The 19635-nt window shown below is 40.3% G+C and overlaps 1 protein-coding gene across 4 annotated transcripts; it reads right to left on the reverse strand.

The window, feature by feature from the left end:
• Positions 1 to 1663: 1663 nt before the first annotated feature.
• Positions 1664 to 15249, reverse strand: rps6ka5 (ribosomal protein S6 kinase, polypeptide 5). 4 transcript variants are annotated; one of them, XM_070920969.1, is made up of 17 exons: positions 15245 to 15249; positions 14612 to 14683; positions 14208 to 14426; positions 13855 to 13970; positions 13646 to 13747; positions 12657 to 12740; positions 12395 to 12498; positions 12159 to 12309; positions 11810 to 11971; positions 10311 to 10436; positions 8748 to 8881; positions 7695 to 7788; positions 6599 to 6769; positions 6079 to 6270; positions 3694 to 3853; positions 3134 to 3297; positions 1664 to 2616 (listed from the first exon to the last, which is right to left on the reverse strand). In XM_070920969.1, the coding sequence occupies exons 3-17, from the start codon at positions 14362 to 14364 to the stop codon at positions 2323 to 2325; spliced, it is 2211 nt and encodes a 736-aa protein (XP_070777070.1). In that variant the 5' UTR covers positions 14365 to 14426; positions 14612 to 14683; positions 15245 to 15249; the 3' UTR covers positions 1664 to 2322. The 4 variants fall into 4 exon arrangements, with proteins under 4 accessions (XP_070777070.1, XP_070777072.1, XP_070777071.1 ...); XM_070920971.1 differs by lacking the exons at positions 13646 to 13747; positions 15245 to 15249; XM_070920970.1 differs by lacking the exons at positions 12657 to 12740; positions 15245 to 15249.
• Between the last annotated feature and the right edge of the window lie 4386 nt (positions 15250 to 19635).

Genomic DNA, 19635 nt, shown 5'->3' on the forward strand with positions numbered 1-19635 from the left:
TTAATGCTTTGGTTCAGATTCAGAGTGCATTAAAAGGAAGAAGATGATGAGGGAGTGTATCTAAATGCACAGCGTAGTCCAACTAGAAATTTGTATCCTGATTGAGCAGAAGAAACTGTTTCTAGGCAGCTTCACATACTGAACAGAAATACCCCTGTACATATCAACAGAATACAGTATTTCAACTATTACCATGGAAACAGACTAACACATACTTGCAAAAAATAAACAATTCACAGAGCATGGTATTAAGTTGCCTAACTATCCTGGCTAACACCAGTATTGTAACATTGGAACATTACAATATTCAGGCTATTGTAAAAGGGTTTTTTTGTGTTTACATCCATACACCTGAATATAGCAAAACTTTAAAGTTCCGAATTAAATCGGGGATTTTCAAATGTGCAAGTAAACAAACTCACATTAAATCAAGTAAGAATCTGCCCCCCCTCCAAAAAAAAAAGCCTGTAAAAAAAGAAAAAGAAGAGGCCAATGTTTCAGTTTACATCATGCACTAGGGACTCAATACTAACCAGATATCTGCCTCAAAGTGAGAGCTGTCACACAGTGCAAAGATCACCATTCCAGTCATGCAGTACAACATGGTAAATAGAGCAAGGGATGGTGTCAAAAGTAAAACAGTGTTTGTTTGAGGTCTGTCCTCGACCTTTTCATAAAGGGTAGATGTTTTGCTGTAGTTTTTGGGACAGTGACACAAGGGGCAACTTTTTGCACTATATTGCCTCAAAATATCACCACCATATGTATCACCACCCATTAACTGATTTAATTGCATTGTTTGGCACATAAACCTTTCAATTGTAAAATGATTTAATCTTGTTCCATCCGAAAAGGAAACCACTTGAAGCTGCCGCTTGGCATCTTGGATCTCGGAAAAAAAGATCAACCACAAACTTCTTGACACGTCGCACTAAGCTGATCTGAATTTTCCATTTGGGGCATTCTGCACAATCCAATTGGTTGTAGTGATAATGAGACAATTAAGTCTTATACCACACAAGGCAAATCCACTGCTGGACTAAATACTAACTCGAGGATCAGAGAATGTGGAACAGCAGCGATGCTGAGCCTTGAAGTAGTCATACTCCCACATCAGAGGCAAAAATAAGTCTAAATATAGCTCTTCTTGTGGGGTCACAGCCCCACAGGCAGCAGATCTCCCCAGACAACAACAAAACCATAGATTTGGCTGAACATACTACATCCACATTTGGCTGTTCCTACAAAAACATGTTTACACTTCTGCTTCTGTAATCCTTATGAACAAGGAAATTGACTTTTTTTTTTGTTTTGTTTTTTTTTTTACCACTGGACACAGCTGCAGTTCAATCCCAAAATGCATCATCAGCCTCCATAAATAATCCAAAAGACTTTGGTTACATAAATTTGACAAACTGCTTCACAACCATTAACCAGTAGCTAATGGTGTTAATCTCTTCTTGCCTATAATAATCTTACAATATCTACATAACTGTGTCTCAGTAACCTACTTGAAGCATTGATGTCTATGATGATTACAAAGATGTATGAACAACCATCAGACTACGTGGAAACAGTCTTTTGAGCTGAAAGGGGAAAAACATAAACACATACACAAAATGCCTTTTTTTCTTTTTAAAGACTAACAGTATCCATTATTTCTTTTCAGGTCAGTCTGAACCATAAATAAGTTAACAATATAGCTTAACATAAATACATTTCAGTCTGTAAAATTCACATATAAATACCCTGCTCCATCTTGCAGAAAGGAGAAGTGGACCCACGTTACGTTACGCTGCAGCACGTTGCTTTTCTTCTCTCCCTTTGACAAAAAAATACAAAGCATCCATGGTGTAAACACTACGACTTTCCCTTTAAAACCTCTGGAGGCATCGACAAAGACAGGTAAATGGAGCAGACAGGGTAAGCTGTTATGACGAGACTGAAGATGTCTCTCCATTGTCTGTCTGGACCTGGGGCAGTAGGACAGCCCTTTTTCATTTTGGACACCGGTGACAACTTCTTCCTGGTCCAGTCCCTGATTGATACAGTCTGTGTGTGAAAGTGAGAGAGAAAGAAAAGGGATAGGCTATTGCTAGTGATGATTGATTGATTGATTGATTGATTGATTGATATTGAGGTGACGGTTGCTGCTCCTGGTGCATGCTTGGTTTTTGGAGACGTGCGAACGTCCATGCAATTGAGCCAGAGGCAAAGAGCTGCCAGGGACAGAGAGAAAGAGATGAGAGCTGTCTCTACACTGGTCCAAGCCATCCTACGGTTCATGAAACTGTCTGAATCTCCCTTTTTCCTTTCGCTGTCTCACTGTCCTTCTGAGAAGTGAAAGGCTGGATGCGCTGGTTGGTGCTCAGAGTCCGTTCCCAGGGTACCAGGTGTGTTGTCAGGTGTGCTTTTGGAGGGCTGCGGGTTGGTGTCGCCCCCTGGAAAAGTCTTCTCCTGAGACTGGGAGGACGAGGACGAGGAATGGGTGCTCTCACTGGAACTGCTGCGGGTCTCTGTGCTGGTACTCGTCTTTTTCATCTTTCTCCTCTTGGCTAGTGGCGCCTTGTCCACCGTCTGCAGGCGGAAACCTTCCCGCTTACATTTGTTAAATGCCTACGACAAAAAAAAAGGGGGATTGGTGATTGGTGTTTTTACCAATGAAAATATATATATATTTTTTTTTTTTACAGATTTACAACATTTACAACACTGTTTGGACTAGCACTGAAACTGACTATTTTTATTATCAATTTATCTGCTATATTTTCTCGGTTCATCTATAAAATGATGAAACGGTTTATCACTTCTCAAAGCCCTATTTGATATCTTTAGTTGGCTTCTTTTGTCTGATCAACAGTCCAAAAATAGAATGAAAAGTAGCAAAACCTCAAAACTGATAATCTGGAACTTGGGAACATCTGATATTTTTGCTTGAAAAATTACTTCATCATCAAAATAGTTTTGAAATATAAATGTTCTGTTGATCGAGTGGCTTCTGTACAGTCCATGAGCAGCAACAGGTTGGTAGCCTGAACAACAATTGTTCAATACAACCCAAATGTTAAAACAGGAAGACCTGGAATTGGGAATTCCTGACCTACATCTAAAACAAACCTCCACCATCTCTTACATTAAAGGTAGCTTTGACGTAAGTGTGGACGGAGGCAGTGGAGGAGCCGAGGATGTCCGGGGTCATGAGTGGGTTTGAGGACAGCTGGCTGTCGTCCTGGAGCCAGGCATTGTAACGTAGGCCGCACATCTTAATCCTCTTGTTTGGGTCCACCGTCAGCAGCTCTGCAGGAACAAGACACAGATAATTACCTTTAGCGCTCTTCAAAGGCGGATGAGGAGGAGGTGAGCCGCAAAGAGGAAGTGATTTCCTCTTCAGGCAGCTCAGTGACCGTGAGCTACTTTGTGTAGCTGGCTGACAGGTCTTTTAAAAACAGACATAGAACAACTAAATCTGAGTTTGGAATGTTTTCTAATGCTGTAAAGATTCATTCACATCAGTTCACATCTAAAACTGGAGTAAAAGAGGCCTGTATTTTCAGTTAAGATCTAAAGTAAGTCAAAGTGTGATTACACCTGTAATGTGTATGGTCTACATAAGGAGAGGATATAAAACAATGGTCTTGTGGTCTCGTAATTTTTTGCAAATGCAATATTTTAGCCAATTAGTTCCATGCTCACCTTGTATAAGGTCCTTGGCCTGCTGGGACACATTTCTCCAGGCCTCGCCTTCAAAAGAGAAGTCCCCCTGTTTGATTTTCTTCATAATTTCCTCAGCGCTGGTGTGGGTCAGGCTCTTCTCCTGACACTGAAAAGGCACCTGGCCAGACAGCATGGTGTACTGCAAACAGAGGGGAAAAAAACACACAACCTGCTGTCAAAACACCATGAATACAGTTTCCAGGCTTAAATATCTACACTGTAAATCCAACCTAAACATTTTGTACAGTCAGGGTGGCGCAGGAAATACTACGTGCTTGTTTTTGTTAATCATGCTGCCCATGATGAGCTGGAAAAGCAACGAGGCATTAGTGTTAAAACATATGTGCTATTAAAATAACAACAAGCTTTAGAAGAGCTCTTAACCGATCACGACTGTCCACATTTTTCCATTGTTATGCTGCATGTTGTTGACCGTGGTTGAACCAGCACTAAACAGAAGAGTGGCCTGTGCTCAGCTGAATGAACAGGATACTCTCACCTTGGCCTGCTTACATCTGCCCCCATATTTCTCATTATAATGACAGCAGTTGGGAACAGCCCTTTTGGCAGTGGAGGATCTGTCGTGCCCTGATCTCTCCCTCCCTCTCTGTGTTGGCTCACTTTGCTTCCAGGGCATTGTGCACACAGCTTGTCAGTAGCCATTTCATCAAAGCTCCATGTGGCACACTACTCCCATATCCCCCCAGGGGGCGACGGTGCGAAACAGCACTTGCACAGAGAGCCCAGGCTCTGTTCGGATGACTGGCCAAGTACACAAATCTCTCTCTCAACTCTCCGCCCCCCTGTGTGCCCCCTCCTTCTCCTCTCTACCTCTGCTTATAATATTCCTCCTCTACGCGGAAAAAGGCCGAATTAGGATGACATTTACGCTACCAGGAAGCAACATCTCATATGAGCGCAGCCTTAACCAGCTCTGAGAGCCGGGCTGGTTGCTCTTCACTCCGTGGCGAGCATTTAAACTGTGTCAGCTCACCACAGGATGCTGAGGGTTGTAGCGCTGAACAAGAGAGGAAGATGAGTATCATGCAAAGCAGATTAAACAGAACATGCACACACATGCATACATACATGTGTGATAAGCAAAAACACCCCCCTACATACACACACACACACACACACACACACACACACACACACACACACACACACACACACACACACACACACACACACACACACACACACACACACACACACACACACACACACACACAAAGCCTAAACTACAGCCCAAATCAGTTAAAATAACAGCTGATTGCTCAATCAGAATGGCCTGCAGCAAATGTTTAATCCATAAACTGGATAACATCAACAAATCAACTCTGTATGGAACTCATGATTAAACATTAATTTGGTTTTAGAAATGCTTTAGTTATCAGTATTACGAAAAACAACTTTAAAGTGGGGCTTGGAGCTGTAGATTTTGAACATATCTTTTCTAAATTATACATTTATATAATCAGGTCACTTTCCTGGGGCATTGTGGAGAGTAGGCCGATACTTGTTAAGACTGTGCAGTTACAAATGACGAGGCTCCTGAATAGGGCTAATCAATGATCTGTTATTTAGTCCTGACTGAGCAGCATTAATGTCATCAAAGGGAAAGCTTCATTTTGATGTGGGGTTTAATTCTGTAAGCGTCCTTAGTAACTTAACTTGATCATGCTACATTAAAGTCTACAGCCTTGTCATACTATATAATGTACTTTATTTTTGAGACAGACAGACTGGTCTTACCTTGACTGAATTATAAATCATTATTATGTATATTATAAATACTAAATTATGAATTAAAAGTTAAATTATGTTTGTCAACCAGACCACCAGCAGTGACCATTAACCATCATTTGGATTAATGCTGCCAATAATTAATATTTTCTTTATTGATCAAAGTAGTGAGCGATCATTACATCAGTTAAAAAAATCTGAAGTTAGCAGATCTCAAAGTGATGCTCGAAAATAAAGTCAAAAAACTCAAAAGTTATTCAATTTAAACAAAGAAAGCAGACAAATATTCACTGTAAGCTGTAACCAGAAATTGTTTACTAACTTACTTAATGAATCAGTTATCAAATTGTCACAGATTTGAATTGAACTAACCAATTAACTGACTACTGACCACAAATAAAGTATTGTACACAAATATTCGTTTTCTTTCCTGTTATAATGTTCAAACTGCTGTAAAATAAAATACTTGTGGTAGTGTTGAGATGACGGGCAGCTGATATGTTTCTTTGCCCTCAGGATAATGTTGAGTTGAATAATGAATGATTCTCCATCAGTCCGACTACCAGTATTTTGTTTTAACCTGAGCACGCACTCTGTCGTCCCACACCCACTCACCAGAATGACCCCCAGGCTCCACAGGTCACAGGACTCATCGTAGCCGTCATATTTGAGTATCTCTGGCGCAGCGTACTGCAGGGTGAAGCAGGGAGTCTTCAGGAGCTGATTGTCTGGTGGTTTGAGGCGAGCAAATCCAAAGTCTATGATTTTTATCTCAGAGTTCTCACTCTCGTCTGTGAAGAGCAGGTTCTACAAAGCAATTGGGAGACACGGACAGCAATCATTTCTTTCTGCTCTGCAAAACTGGTCCACTCAAGAGCTAGCTAAATTGGACATCAGGACTTGTCTGACTAGGTACTTTTGACCCATGTTAGGGTCAAACAATTTTACTCTTGTTTGGTAGAAGATTGCAGAGTTAGAATGGCAATACGACAGATCACACAAAGTTCAGAAAAACACAGTAATTCTGTTTTAAAAGCTTATGATCCAGTGTGTCTGTATTCACCACACAGACACAAACTGTGCTCAGACAGAGAAGGATTTCTAGCAGTAGTCCTGCTTAATGTATGTCCAATACCTCCGGTTTAAGGTCCCTGTGCACCACTCCTACGTCGTGCATGTGACTGACAGCCGACACCAGTTTTCGCATGATGCGGCTGGCCTCTGTTTCGCTGAAATGTTGCTTTCTGCGGATCCTCTCCAGCAGCTCCCCTCCACCGAGCAGCTCCAGAACCACATACGTGTGGAGCTACAGCAAACACACAAACACAGATTATATTTACATTTCTCACCAGCCTCACCCATTTATTCTTTGACATGCTCTGAAATAGTAAAGTAGGTGCAAACATTCCTACAGGTTTTGCTATTAAACACATATTGAAAAGTTTGTGTTTTCTAATGCATAATAACTCTTGCTGTCACAGCTTGAACTGCAAGTTGAAAACTGCTGAACGTTTCAACGTTTGAAGTGGTGGACGAGAGTATTTTTGTTGCATGATAAATATAGCAAAAACAGCCCATCCTTGATCCCATGATGGTAAGATCAAACCATAATGGTATTGAGTAAAAGTGAAAGGGGCCAAACAAAGTGGGAAGGGAATAATGCGTCTGGGCAGCGGGGTAGAGTTTCTCATTAGTGCTGGGTCTGGGGAACAAAGGCAGGACTCGGTTGAGGCGAGGCGAGGCAGCGCTGCTTTGATCTGGGTCACAGGCCTGTGAGGTACAGTAATAACCCCACTGAGCTCATCAGGACTAAAGTGGTGCTCCTGGGCTTGAAGGACCGGGGCTAATGAACCTGTACACAGTCAGCCACACGGACACACCTTCACAATAACCGAGGTAAGCTGCAGTTGCAACACATGCACACTCAGTTTGGTTTGAGTGTGAGGCTCGATTAGCAACACAAGTAAATCTAGGTTGTTTCTATTCAGTGGTACAAAATGGATGTTTGTACAGCTGCAGTTCAAAAATACGCTTGGTGTGAAATATCGAGCACACAGAAAGATGTTTATGGGACAATACATGAAGAGACAGACAAAGACCTCGAGGGCTTCAAGCTTCCCCATTAATCTGCCTTGTTCCAGTTCCAGGACTTAATAAGGCTGCAGTCTCCACAGAGAGCCATGCAAAAAAGAATTTATGGTGGCAAATGTAACTGCAGAGATCAAGCTTACCTGGTCGTGGTATATTTCATGTAACTTGACAATGTTAGGGTGGCCATCGCAGAGCTTCAGGGCTGCTATTTCCCGCTGAGTTTGAGCCTCCATCCTACAGCAAACACAAGCAGGAAGCAGGATAACTGTCACAAAATACAACATAAATACACACATACACAGAAGAGTGAAACATTGACTTTTCAGAAACCAGTTTTCGTATCCATTAATATTGGTCTAAACTGGGCAACCGTATTGAATTATGCAGAAGTGCCTTTGCATTATATATTAGCCAATAAACAGTCAGTATAATATACCAAGAAAAGCAAAAGACGACAGAATGTCCCCAGCCGGTGCATCTAACTACTTTTTGTACGACTCATTTTTTGACAGTTGGTTGTGTGGGGTTGGCATTTTCTTCTGCTTGGTTATTTCCCACAAATCACCAAGGGTAGGCCACGAGGTTCAGTTCTCAAAGGTTCTCACATTTTTAATTCAGAAGCATTTCTATCAATTTTTAAGTACAGTTTTGCTCTAATGCACTGTTAAAAAAGAATGTGGTGCTGTGAGAAAAGTGTAACTTACTTCCCAAACTAGCCTATCTGGATTTCAGGAACATGTGTTTGTGTCAGGAGGATTTCCCCAGTGACGCTTGCTCTTATTAGAGCCATAATATTTGGTGCTACGCTGTCAGTGGAGGAGTGGAGTGTAGGGCTGCAGTCAACACACATGATCAAAGCGTATTTTGTTGCAGTTCCCAGCAAAAACAACCAGGTTTGTGAGCAGAGATGTATTTACATTAATTTTGCCCACATCTGGCAACCTTATACAGAGTGAAATATATAATCAAGTAATACATAGTAAGTAATATATGTAATCAAGTCAAATTATGTTTAATGGAAAAAAGTCTGAACATTTCTAATTTTAAATTTTTTGTAAGATTTTGTTTAGAGTTGGCTGACAACTGTCCTATTTCTGCCAGGGAGAGAAGGAGGGTGGCCGACTAATTTATCCAGTCAAACTATAAACATCGCACAGCCGACACATCTGAGCAAGCAGGCTGGGAGCTTGTACCTCTTGCTGACAATCTTGACAGCGTATTTCTGTCCAGTCTTCTTGTGTGTGCACCGTCTGCAGATGGAGAAGCTACCCTCTCCCAGAACACTGTCCCTCAGGTCCATCTCATAACTCATATAGAAAGGTGAGTCCTGCAGGAGGGGGACAGTGGACCAAAGCAAGTTGTTTGGTGATGCCTCTCAGTTAAATCCAATAATTACAAGTGACCTCAATTTAAAAATGACCTCAATGTTGCAGAGTCTTCAGTAAAATGGTCATAATTTAAGTATATTACACTCAATTCTTTACTGTAATATATGTTGATTACAATAAGTACACCCCTGCATTTCTGGTGATCATTTGCAGATCAAATTAATTTGCCATTTATTTGAAAATGATCTCTACGTCTGCATTTATCTTTTCTAGAGAGAAAACTGTTACTGCTACTTGGCTTACATTACACAGACTACACATTCCTTGGTACACTTTTCTTTACATTGCATGTTAATTCTCATTAAGTCATTCATGTCTTTTCAAATTGAACTCTAATCTAGAGGTCATATATACAGCATTTATATTAAACATGCAACCTACCTCAATCACCATTGACAACAGCCTGAAACTAATGTTTATAAAATTCAAACTTTTTGCTGTTGCTGTGATTTTAAAAAGCTTTTGCTTTATCAAGTATATCACCACACAGTGATCTGCAGCAGTCCATCAAAAACCTTGTTGTGCGATGTAAAAAATCAATTTGCATACAAAAAGAGATCTGGAAAATCTAGATTTTCCCGATCTGAATTAAGATATTGAAGATCATATCTTATGTATAATTTCCCCAGGGGATCAATAAAGTATTTCTGATTCTGATTCTGACCACTACAAACAAGACAAGACTGTTAATTAGCTTCCTGTTTGTGATAGAAAATGGCATAAAACCTTTAAAGTACAGTGAGTTGAGGCTTTATTTGAATTCTGTGCACATTTGGAGCACATTGTTGCCTTACTGCTCAGCTGAAACTTCCCCTTTCTAAAGTGTGGAAGCACTAAAGGGTATAAGTAGGCTATGAACAAAGTCACATGCAAGCCAAAATGCTGATTGTCTTTTTACGAAAATTCAATTTAATATTCCAGCATTTTGTTGATTAAGTAAACATTGCTAAAAATGTTTTTGGCCTAGACTGAAAAGCACTAAAATGATTCATCATAATACATTTCATCAATATAACAAACCTGACAACAAATCTTGAAAATAGCAACGTTTGTGAAACTGCTCATTTCATATCACTTAAATCAACACAAAATCTCTACAGCAGCAGGTACCCAGGATATTGATGAGAAAGCTTGAAACCCAATAGGCGCACAAAAGGCAATGCACTGCTACCTTCTCAAAAAGCATTTTGTTGCACAGATACACAAGTGCATTCATGAACAAACTGAAAAAATCTGGTGCAGTAAAACAAGGACAGTATTAAAACCGTTGTAGTGGAATGGAGAGGAGGGAAAAATCTCATCTGTCTGTGACAGCAGCCATTAGCTTAAGTGTGTTTGTAGAAGGGGATCCAAGGCCATTCATCTTACCTTCATCATGGCGCTGCGGGCCACCGCAGCAGAGCCTGGCCTCTCAGAGCCCCCACACAGCTGGACAGGGTCGTCCATCACCACATTCCTCTTAAACAGGATGGAGGGAGCCATGAAAGAGTAGCCCTGCACACAGAGACACATGAACTCTAGGTGTTTACATTTTACAAAGACTTACAGTGAGGCTTGGACAATATGGACAGGGAAAGGAAACATCCATTGCTGCAGTTCACAGCCTCAGAAAAGATTGCAGCATTAAAATCCCTGATTATACTTTATCTTATATATTACATATACATGTATGTATGTATGTATGTATTTCATATTTTTTCCACATTTACTGTAAATCTTAAAATTGTTGTGCATTTTTCTTCTAATGTTTCCACGTCTCATCAGCTCCACAATGAACCCAATTCTGTTCCCTTGTGAGTGACAGTGGCTGTCCAGCTGTTCCTATTGTTAGACCTGTCATTGTGGAGCGCTGCCTGCGTAATTCCAGCTGTGGGGAGCCCAAAGCTTTGAGCTGGCATTAATCTCTCTTTCCCTTTTTCACAGCACACACACACACAGCTGTGTGGTATGTAGTGACAGCCATGGATGGACGGAAGGATGGATGTTGAATGAATGAGATGCCCTAAATTGCCGGGCTTGAATATTTGATTGCTCTGCTGTGAAATTACATCTTGGCGCTCTTAATGCAATTTTAATTTTGTTTTGTGAGGCACCGTGGGGGTGCAAGTGCACAGTTTAAAATTGGGATTGCTGTCGTTATCTCAGAGATTGCTAGGCTTGCAAATTATAAAGACCACAAAATTTCAGACTATGTGAATGGCAGCTGAGAGCGAAAAAAGCCAAGATGAAGTTGGCAATCAAAGACTGAAGGCGTAACCGAGACAGACGTGGTGATGCTCTCAAAGTGTAACCTTTTATTCCATGAGAGAAGCCCGTTAATGGATCTATTGATCTACCGAGCTCAAGGATCCAGAAGGCAATCAGAGTTGAAATTTCATGCAATACATCAGACAGCCATCAGCTGGCACGGAGTTGTGGGCCATATTATGGTTCAAAGCTACATCAAAAATAGTCATTCACATCTGTTACTTCAATAAGAGCTGCATATGGCAGCAATTACTTCAATAAAAGAGCCTTTAGTCAATTTGAATACCAGTGCACACAGACAGACTCATGTTGACTTACAGCAACCTTTTGAGGACATTCAAAACTTCACTTGATTACTTCAATTGCTGTGGAGTATGTCAAATATAGTCACAGACAAAAAGTGGATAATGTATAATGCGATTTTTCATCCGTGTCAACATTTCACACTGCCTGCAATCAAAGCCCAGACAAACATCGGCACAAAGCAGATGCAAATATAGATGTTGTCCTGTGCAATGACCTGCAAGGAGCACAAAGGACGATCCTGTCTGTAAACAACAAAACCATGAGTCACAACAAAAAATACTCTGGTTGTCTAACATCCCTTAACGCCCTCCCACCTGGAAGATGCGGTCACAGTTCTGAGGCAGAGCTGCGGGAGAGTAGGTGGGGTCCATCTCTGTGAACTCTTCTGCAAAGTTGCTGACATCCAGCTCATCCCGAATCACTGGCTTGAACGGGGCAGGCACCTTCTTAGCTGCCAAGTCCTCCCAGTTGATTTTCTAGAGTTAAAAAAAAAAAAGAAAAACATTGTGGTTTGTCCCCTTCCTTGTTAAGATGGCTTATACAAACTCGGTCTTCCTAAATGCTACTCACTCAGAGCAGCACCATTATGTAAAGTAACAGCCCACCCTGCCATTTAGCTTTTCTAAATATTGTGAAATGTTCAAGACAGGCAATGAGACCCACCTGGTAAAACGGGTGTTTTTTTACATTCTCTGCTCCATTTGGACCTGAGCCCAATCTCTTCTTGGGATCTTTGATGAGGAGCCGCTGGATGAGGTCTTTGGCCAGTGGTCCCATATCTTTGGGGAACGGAGGATCCTTTTTGGAAATCCTCCTGTGAAATGTGAGACAGATATGGTCAATGATTATAACTGAAGGCGAGCTGAAAACTGTGGCTGATGATCAGGAAGAATCCATACTTGGCAATGTCTGTGTGCGAGTTCTCATCTCCATCAACGGTGAAGGGTGAGCCGCCAGTCAAAAGCTCGTACATCAACACGCCGAGGCTCCACCAGTCTACCGCCTGGAATTCATGAAAGCACTCACCCATGACTTTGGCTTAAAAGACTACCAGATAAATCTCACTGGAGAGCACACAAACATTCAGGAATACAGAGAGGAGAGTCTGTGCTGCTTGATTTGATCGAACAGAAGACAGCATAAAACAAAACTACAAATTACCTTGTCATGTCCAGACTCCCCGCCTTCCACAATTTCTGGAGCCATATATTCAATGGTGCCGCAGACAGAAAATGCCCTTTCCATCTGTTTTAATAAACACACAAATGCATCAACAGAAACATTTGAAAATACACAAAATACAAAGGATGGATTCAAGATTCGGCTGAAGATTAAAGCCCCTGAAAAACTTGGTTTCAAATATTTCTCTATAACACTTAAAGGCACCCTGTGGTTGGTTGACCTCTAGTTGCGCTATGGAGCAGTTTTTCTATGAGTAGGTCCCCATCTTGTTTGTCTCGTGCACGTGCACACAAATACACATGTGCATACATGTAACACTATACACATTCCTGCCGATGTTTTCACAGTATTCCACTGATCTACAGGTGGCGGCAATGCAACAAGGTATGCAGCAATGAGCCAACAAAGGCAGGAAAGAAGACTGCTTGCTAGTAAACATAAATGTAAAGAGACCTCAAGGATACAAACAATGCATTTTGGTGAGTAACACTAAAAGTAAACATACCTTTTGTTTGTTTTCAAGAAAACTATACAGGGGACCTTCAACATTCATTTCATTACATTTATTTAGCTGACGCTTTTATCCATTTAAACCATGTGGATACATTTAGAAACAATAAGAGACTAAGTGAGCAACAATCAAAGTTAAAGTTCAAAAAAAGATCTCCAGACATTATTTATAAGGAGTTTAACACTTGAAAACTCAGCTAATATGATATAATATCTATTTATACCTAATAGTGTGTTCAGGTACGACCCCATTGCTCACAGAAAAAAAGCTAATTCAGAAAATAGTTTTTGAGGGCCTAAAATGCCATTTTCGGTTCTTTCTAAACCTATTATGAGAACAGACAGATATGTCCGTCGTTTTCATTATAGATTTGAAATTACGCTTCCATCAGCTTTTACACTCATGAGGAGTTTAAGGATTGAGAGGTTGTAACACATATTGTTGAGACATACTGTACCTGATCAAATTCTTTACTGAGGCCAAAGTCTGTGAGAACTATATGACCACTTGAATCCAGTAGAATATTCTCAAGTTTCAGGTCCCGATAGACTATCCCAAGCTGCAACAAGAAAATGCAAGGGGCAAGTGAAACACAAAGCATGTAAGCAGCAAACGATAACGTCTGATCAGACATGAGGCCTGGATTGTGCTGAATCTGGGGGTTACCTTGTGTAGATGTTCTAGTGCCAACACAATCTCTCCACTGTACAAGGCTACTTCTTGCTCCTTAAAACGCACCCTTTGCACCAAATGTGTGAAGAGCTCCCCACCATTTACATAATCTATAATGGAAGATATCATGCAAGTCATGTTTCATTCAAAATAAATAGGCTAGTTTTTCTACAGGGAAGGGAAAATACTTCATTTAAATATATGTTTATACTAATTCATTCAGCTGGTGATCTTTTTTTCCCCTGGGTTAAAGACAATCATTAACCTTTTCTTTTGCTTGAATAAACATAACACAGAAGAGGCAATCTGCAGCACATGAAAGGCAGTTTCACATAAAATATCCTCACCGAGAATGAGGTGCAGCTTGGTATCCGTCTGGAAGGCGTAGTGAAGTGTGACGAGGAATGGAGACTGGCGGATGTGCTCCAGCACTTGCCGCTCCGTCCGTGTGTGTTCTGCAGTCTTTGCCTTTTGTACAATAGTGGCCTTCTTCAAAACCTTCATGGCATACAGCTTCCCTGCATCATGACCACTCACTTTTCTCACCAGGAACACCTTGCCGTATGCTGGTGGTTAAAATAAACAAAGACAGAGGGCAAAGTTCAGTGCAGAGCAATGGCTTAAAAATAAATGGTTTGCTTATCATTCCAAAAACACACAATATCAGATGCCAGACTGGCCTGCAAACTATCATCTAAATGTCATGTTCTGTTCAACACAGAGAGAGACTGAAGTTAAAAGTCTTACTCACCTCCTGTGCCCAGCACCTTCAATAGCTCAAAGTTTTCAATGCCCACCCTCTCTACATGGCCTGTCAGGTTGGCTGAAGTCAGAGCAGAAATAAAATATTAAAAGAGAATTGGATACACCACTCAATTCCTATAACACAACAAAAGTGGCTTGAATTATACAATACTAAAGAAATAGAAATAAACAGCATGTTACTGGAGAGTACATGTACCCCCTTCAGGGGTCATTCACACTAATACGTAATAGTATGTGTGAAAGTATATTTTCATAACATCAATGAGTAGCTAGACCTAAAAAAAAAAAAGATATTTTCCACATTAGATATTTTTCCACTGATTCGCCACCTGAGGCTTATCTGGAACATTGCAAAATGTATGTTTATATTCACTGCACTGACAGTCCTACTGTTTGCGACTGCAATTGCTGTTTGCAGTTGCATTATAAATCTCCCACCTACCATGACTGGTGCCACACTGAACGACTCACTGGAGAATTAGCATGACGTACAAGGTATTCACTAATAATGGCAAAATACTATGTACTAAAACCAAGCCATTAAAGATATGAATAGATGCACGTTGTGGTAGATTGTAATATAAAAGTAGGTCTGGTTTATTTAAAAGTTTTATACCACCTTTAATCCCAGTCCTTCTCTACAGTGTAGCTGTTTCTGCTTCTAAATAATAAAAAGGTGAAAAGATGCTTCATTAACCAGCAAGCTAACAGGCTGACATTTCAGCAATAATGACCAGCCTCTAGTCAAAATCAGTGAAGACATTCTCATTGTCTATTCAATACTATTGATACAGCCAAGATGCAAATACATTTGAAACTCATCAGCTGTTTCAAACGCAGCTGACATGGTCACCAGAAGGCACACTGCATCACTGTAGTCCGTATAGTCCTCTATACGTTTTGTTTTGTAACTGGTGCTCACGTTATAAATAATGTATACATGCATTTCATTTTGATACAAAGAGACACTCAGCCATGATGCTTTGAGGCCAATGAAGTCGAAAAGGTTGGGGAAGTGACACATGCATAATCAATTAACGTCCTCCATGTAAACAAAGATCAAAAGAAAACTTACTCTCCTTCACTTTCTCTCAAATATGCATCAGTGGGCTATAAGATAATCTTCCATGCAACTGCAAACTTGCTACATTAACCAGCAAAAGGTCATTATCTTCCATCAGAGATCTTCAGTGAATTCGGCACACACCGTCAGTGACTCCTTGTGTCTTTCTAAATCACGGTGTCCCAGTGCAGCTGACTGAGCATAGCACGCTCTTAGACATGCATGTCCATTGTAGTGAACACATTTCCTTCTGTCTCACACTCTGAAAATAGGCTACTGAGCAATTAAAACGGCTGATTTAATCTTTTCCGCTGCTTCTCCTGTTACACAAGAAGAAGAGTTTCAACTATTTGGCACTTCGAGTGCATGATGTGTCATTTCAAAACAACAACACTGTCCTTCAAATTTGAGGTCAGAGGTTCAGGTTGCATAACACCCTTGTCCAGCTCTCCCTGCCAAGGCCAAGTTTGATTTCAGTGTTTATTAATAGACTGACAGAGGTGTCCAACCAGATGATGCCTTACTGCTAGCCAAGAGGAACCTCTTCAGTCTCTTCAATCGAAAATGCTGATGTTCCTCAAAATAAAAACCTTTCCTTAAATTACGTGCTTTGGTTGGTTTCATGAATGATCAAACTTAAAAACCCCAAAACTAATTACAACTATATTTCAACAAACCGATGTTCTGTCTTTTTATTGTGTAAAGCAGCAACACAACCAACCATGACTGAGACTTTTCAAATGATCAAACTACAGAAATTATGTCATACAACATACAAGAACATACAAAAATCCTTGATATCTAGCAGTAAGATTGAGATAGAAAAGCACAGTGAACACTTCTGTATTGATTTTTCACTACACTGCTTGAGAGTAACCATATCAATCTATTATTATTTTCAATACCAATCTTTTCATTTTGCTATATTGTCTCCACTGAGTCAACTGCTAGAGCAGGGGTCCCAAGTAGGGTTAAGATGACACAGCGGCTAATATGCTGTGTGAAATATAAGACAAAAAAACGAGTGCCAGCGACAACTAGACTGACTGCATATTTAGGGCAGGGCAGTAAATGGGGGTGCAGCGTAGTCATGTTGCAGCCTGAACAGCAGCACTGTGTCATTATAAACCAGTTGCAGCTGAGGCAGTGTCGAACTTCATTCAGCAGCCCTCTCCATTGAATCAGTCTTGCCACATACATATTTGGGAATTGTAACAGTAAATATTAAAAACTGTATTTCCTGTTAATCCTTTCGGAGTCATGCTTAGAGTTGCTGCTGGTACATGTCAACACTACTTCCTATCATTCAGTAAAATTGTTCCAACACAAACAAAAGGCAGTAGGATTCAACACAAACGTCACAGTATGATATCGAATAGTGTCAAGTTAACAAGGCTACCCAGGAGACGAAGAAATGTACCAAACTGCCATTAACAGGCGAACCAACAGTGCTTAACAGCTAACGTGACTGTTGATGTGCAGAATGAAACCAAGCTAACGTTTACTCTTGTGACTTGACAGCACTGCAGCTGTGTCTGCTCTTCTTTGGCTAAGAAGAAGTTAGCTGTGACAGCTAACTAACAAATCCATGCAATAACAGGAAAACCAACTCATATAGTAATTAAGTTAAGGCGTTGACAATGGCGTAAACTTGTCGATGGTCTGTTTTAGCCTAGTTACACGTTAACAACTAGCTTAAGCTAATGTTATTACCTGGGTTAACCACGGTTATTAAGTAGCAGTTAGCTAGCGTTAGTAAAACGGTTAGGTAACGTTAGTTTGCGTGAGTTAGCGGTAGCCTTACAGTTAGCCTTCCTCTGCCATTTTTGGACCTGAGTAACGTTAACGTTGATGTTAGCGCTCACTACAAATTCCCATTGACAGTGACAGTTGGTTCGTCCAAGCTAGCCAGCTAACATTTCTCCAGGGCACGTGTCTCCTAAAGATAAATGGCAAATAAAACGGACTGCATTAAAACTTCAACCACCTCGCAGCTAACTTACCATTTTTCAGCTCATGTTTCACAGTAAAGAGGTCACCTTCTCTAGAAGATCCCTCCATCGGGGATGGCATCGTAATTTCGTGTTCCAATTATGTTCAAAGATGCTTTTCAGACAAGGTTACGTTCTTCTCGCAAGCTAATTTACAATATTAACATGCAGAAACTCAGTTATCAAACAAGATAAGTAAACGCCTGACAGTTAGGCGCCAAACTTAACAGATTTATAGGCAGATTGTTGCTACTAAACGCAGCAGCAAACAAGCCCAAAGGAAACACTTGCTTCTTCCAGCACACCAACACTACCACTACCTTCGCAACCAGACAGTCCCTCTTCGCTGATTGGGGTTGCTATGTGAAAATCTGGCCCCTGATTGGATGTTTTCGTGTTAGCGACACATGATCCCGCCTTCCTCAAAAGACTGGTGCTGCCTTCAAATGTCCCTCGTACACGCTTAAGTCAAAGGTCAGAAATGTAAACATTAAAGTGCAATCAATTGCGCATAAAAAGATACTTCCAAGTTCAGAATAGAATTGTAAATATAACAGAAGCACAGAACTGTGCTGTGGTCGGTTTTTATTTGTTTCAGATTTGTGGTAGTGCTAGCACAGAAGTGTGAGTAACTAAGTACTTTGCTTAAGTACTGTATTTAAGTACAATTATGAGGAACTTGTGCTTTACTTGTGTACTTCCATTTCATATTACTTTACACATTACATATACATACATTATACTCCAGTACATTTTAAAGGCAAATATTGCACTCTTTACTCAACCACATTTGATCTTATAAAATGTAATATTACTGATTACATAGAACTGCATCAGTAATACTATAGCACTAATATAAAACTTGCTACTTTTACTTAAGTAAAGGATCTCAGCACTTCCTCCACCACCTGTGCTAGCTATTCGGTTAAAGAGACAACTTAACCATTAACCTGGGGGCATACACGTCTATAATTAAAGGTACTTATTTTTATGAAATGCCCTTAAATGTTTCAACAGCAACTGAGAGCATCTTGTTTTGCCACAGTGAAAGGTAATTTTGGGGGTATGAAATTGTCAATTATTATGCAAGACAGACAGCGTATTTCGAAAATGATCAGTTCCTGTTAGTTGAGGTGAAAACATCTGAGGTACCATAGATTAAGAACATGATTTAATCAGAAGTTGAAGTGGATTTGGTTATTTCATTTTTTCATTTTTAGTTTATGTTTTCATTTGAGGCAACAGTGACGTGCTCATTTTACAGAGTCTTTCACCTGTTAAAGAAAAAATGCAAAATGATGCAAAATGCGCTGGCAATCAATGGCTACATGAATAAAAGGACTGGAGCTTTATCATCAATCTATAATTACCCCTGTTTGTCCTAAAACCTGGAGTAAACTTCGGGGACACAGCTTTAAGTCGGCTACAGTGCACCCTGTGTATATGTGGAGCCATTTCCCCAAGAGGTCAATGTAATGTAGTTCACCAATTTGTACACAAGGTGTCACCTTTGTGCTGTGATCTCCAGTATATAGGATATAGGAATGAACCTATTACATTATTAGATTTTCAACACTGATGTATCAGTATGTAAACGGCATTTTACTGTCGTAGCTGGTCGAGTTGGAGCTAGTTTTAACTACTTTATGTAGTATCTATGGGGTCAGGCCCCTCCAAAGAGTCACAAGAAAAATCTGAGGGGAGATGATTAGTGATAGAGGAAAGAAGAAATAACAAAGTTTTGCAAAACGTATTTGTATTCTTACATTTTTTTAAATATATATATTTTTTTTTTATTTCTTTTTCTCTTTTGTGAAATAGCCTATTGGATAATTTGACCTCTTTGATGCTCGAACATCTGAGAATTTTCGAGGGGAAATGTCTCTTTGGTGGGAAGGAATATACAATACAGTTATATGCTAAATTAATCCACATGTAGTGACGATTTAGTATGAA

Source organism: Enoplosus armatus, chromosome 15 (assembly GCF_043641665.1).
Source record: "Enoplosus armatus isolate fEnoArm2 chromosome 15, fEnoArm2.hap1, whole genome shotgun sequence".
Classification (NCBI taxonomy): domain Eukaryota; kingdom Metazoa; phylum Chordata; class Actinopteri; order Centrarchiformes; family Enoplosidae; genus Enoplosus; species Enoplosus armatus.

Coding starts and splice junctions, on each gene's coding strand:
- rps6ka5 (XM_070920969.1), bottom strand. CDS start 14,364: ATGAAGGTTTTGAAGAAGGCCACTATTGTACAAAAGGCAAAGACTGCA. Junction 6,770..7,694: donor ATGAAATATACCACGACCAG/GTAAGCTTGATC, acceptor TGTTTGCTGTAG/CTCCACACGTATGTGGTTCT. Junction 2,617..3,133: donor ACGTCAAAGCTACCTTTAAT/GTAAGAGATGGT, acceptor TTTTTGTCGTAG/GCATTTAACAAATGTAAGCG.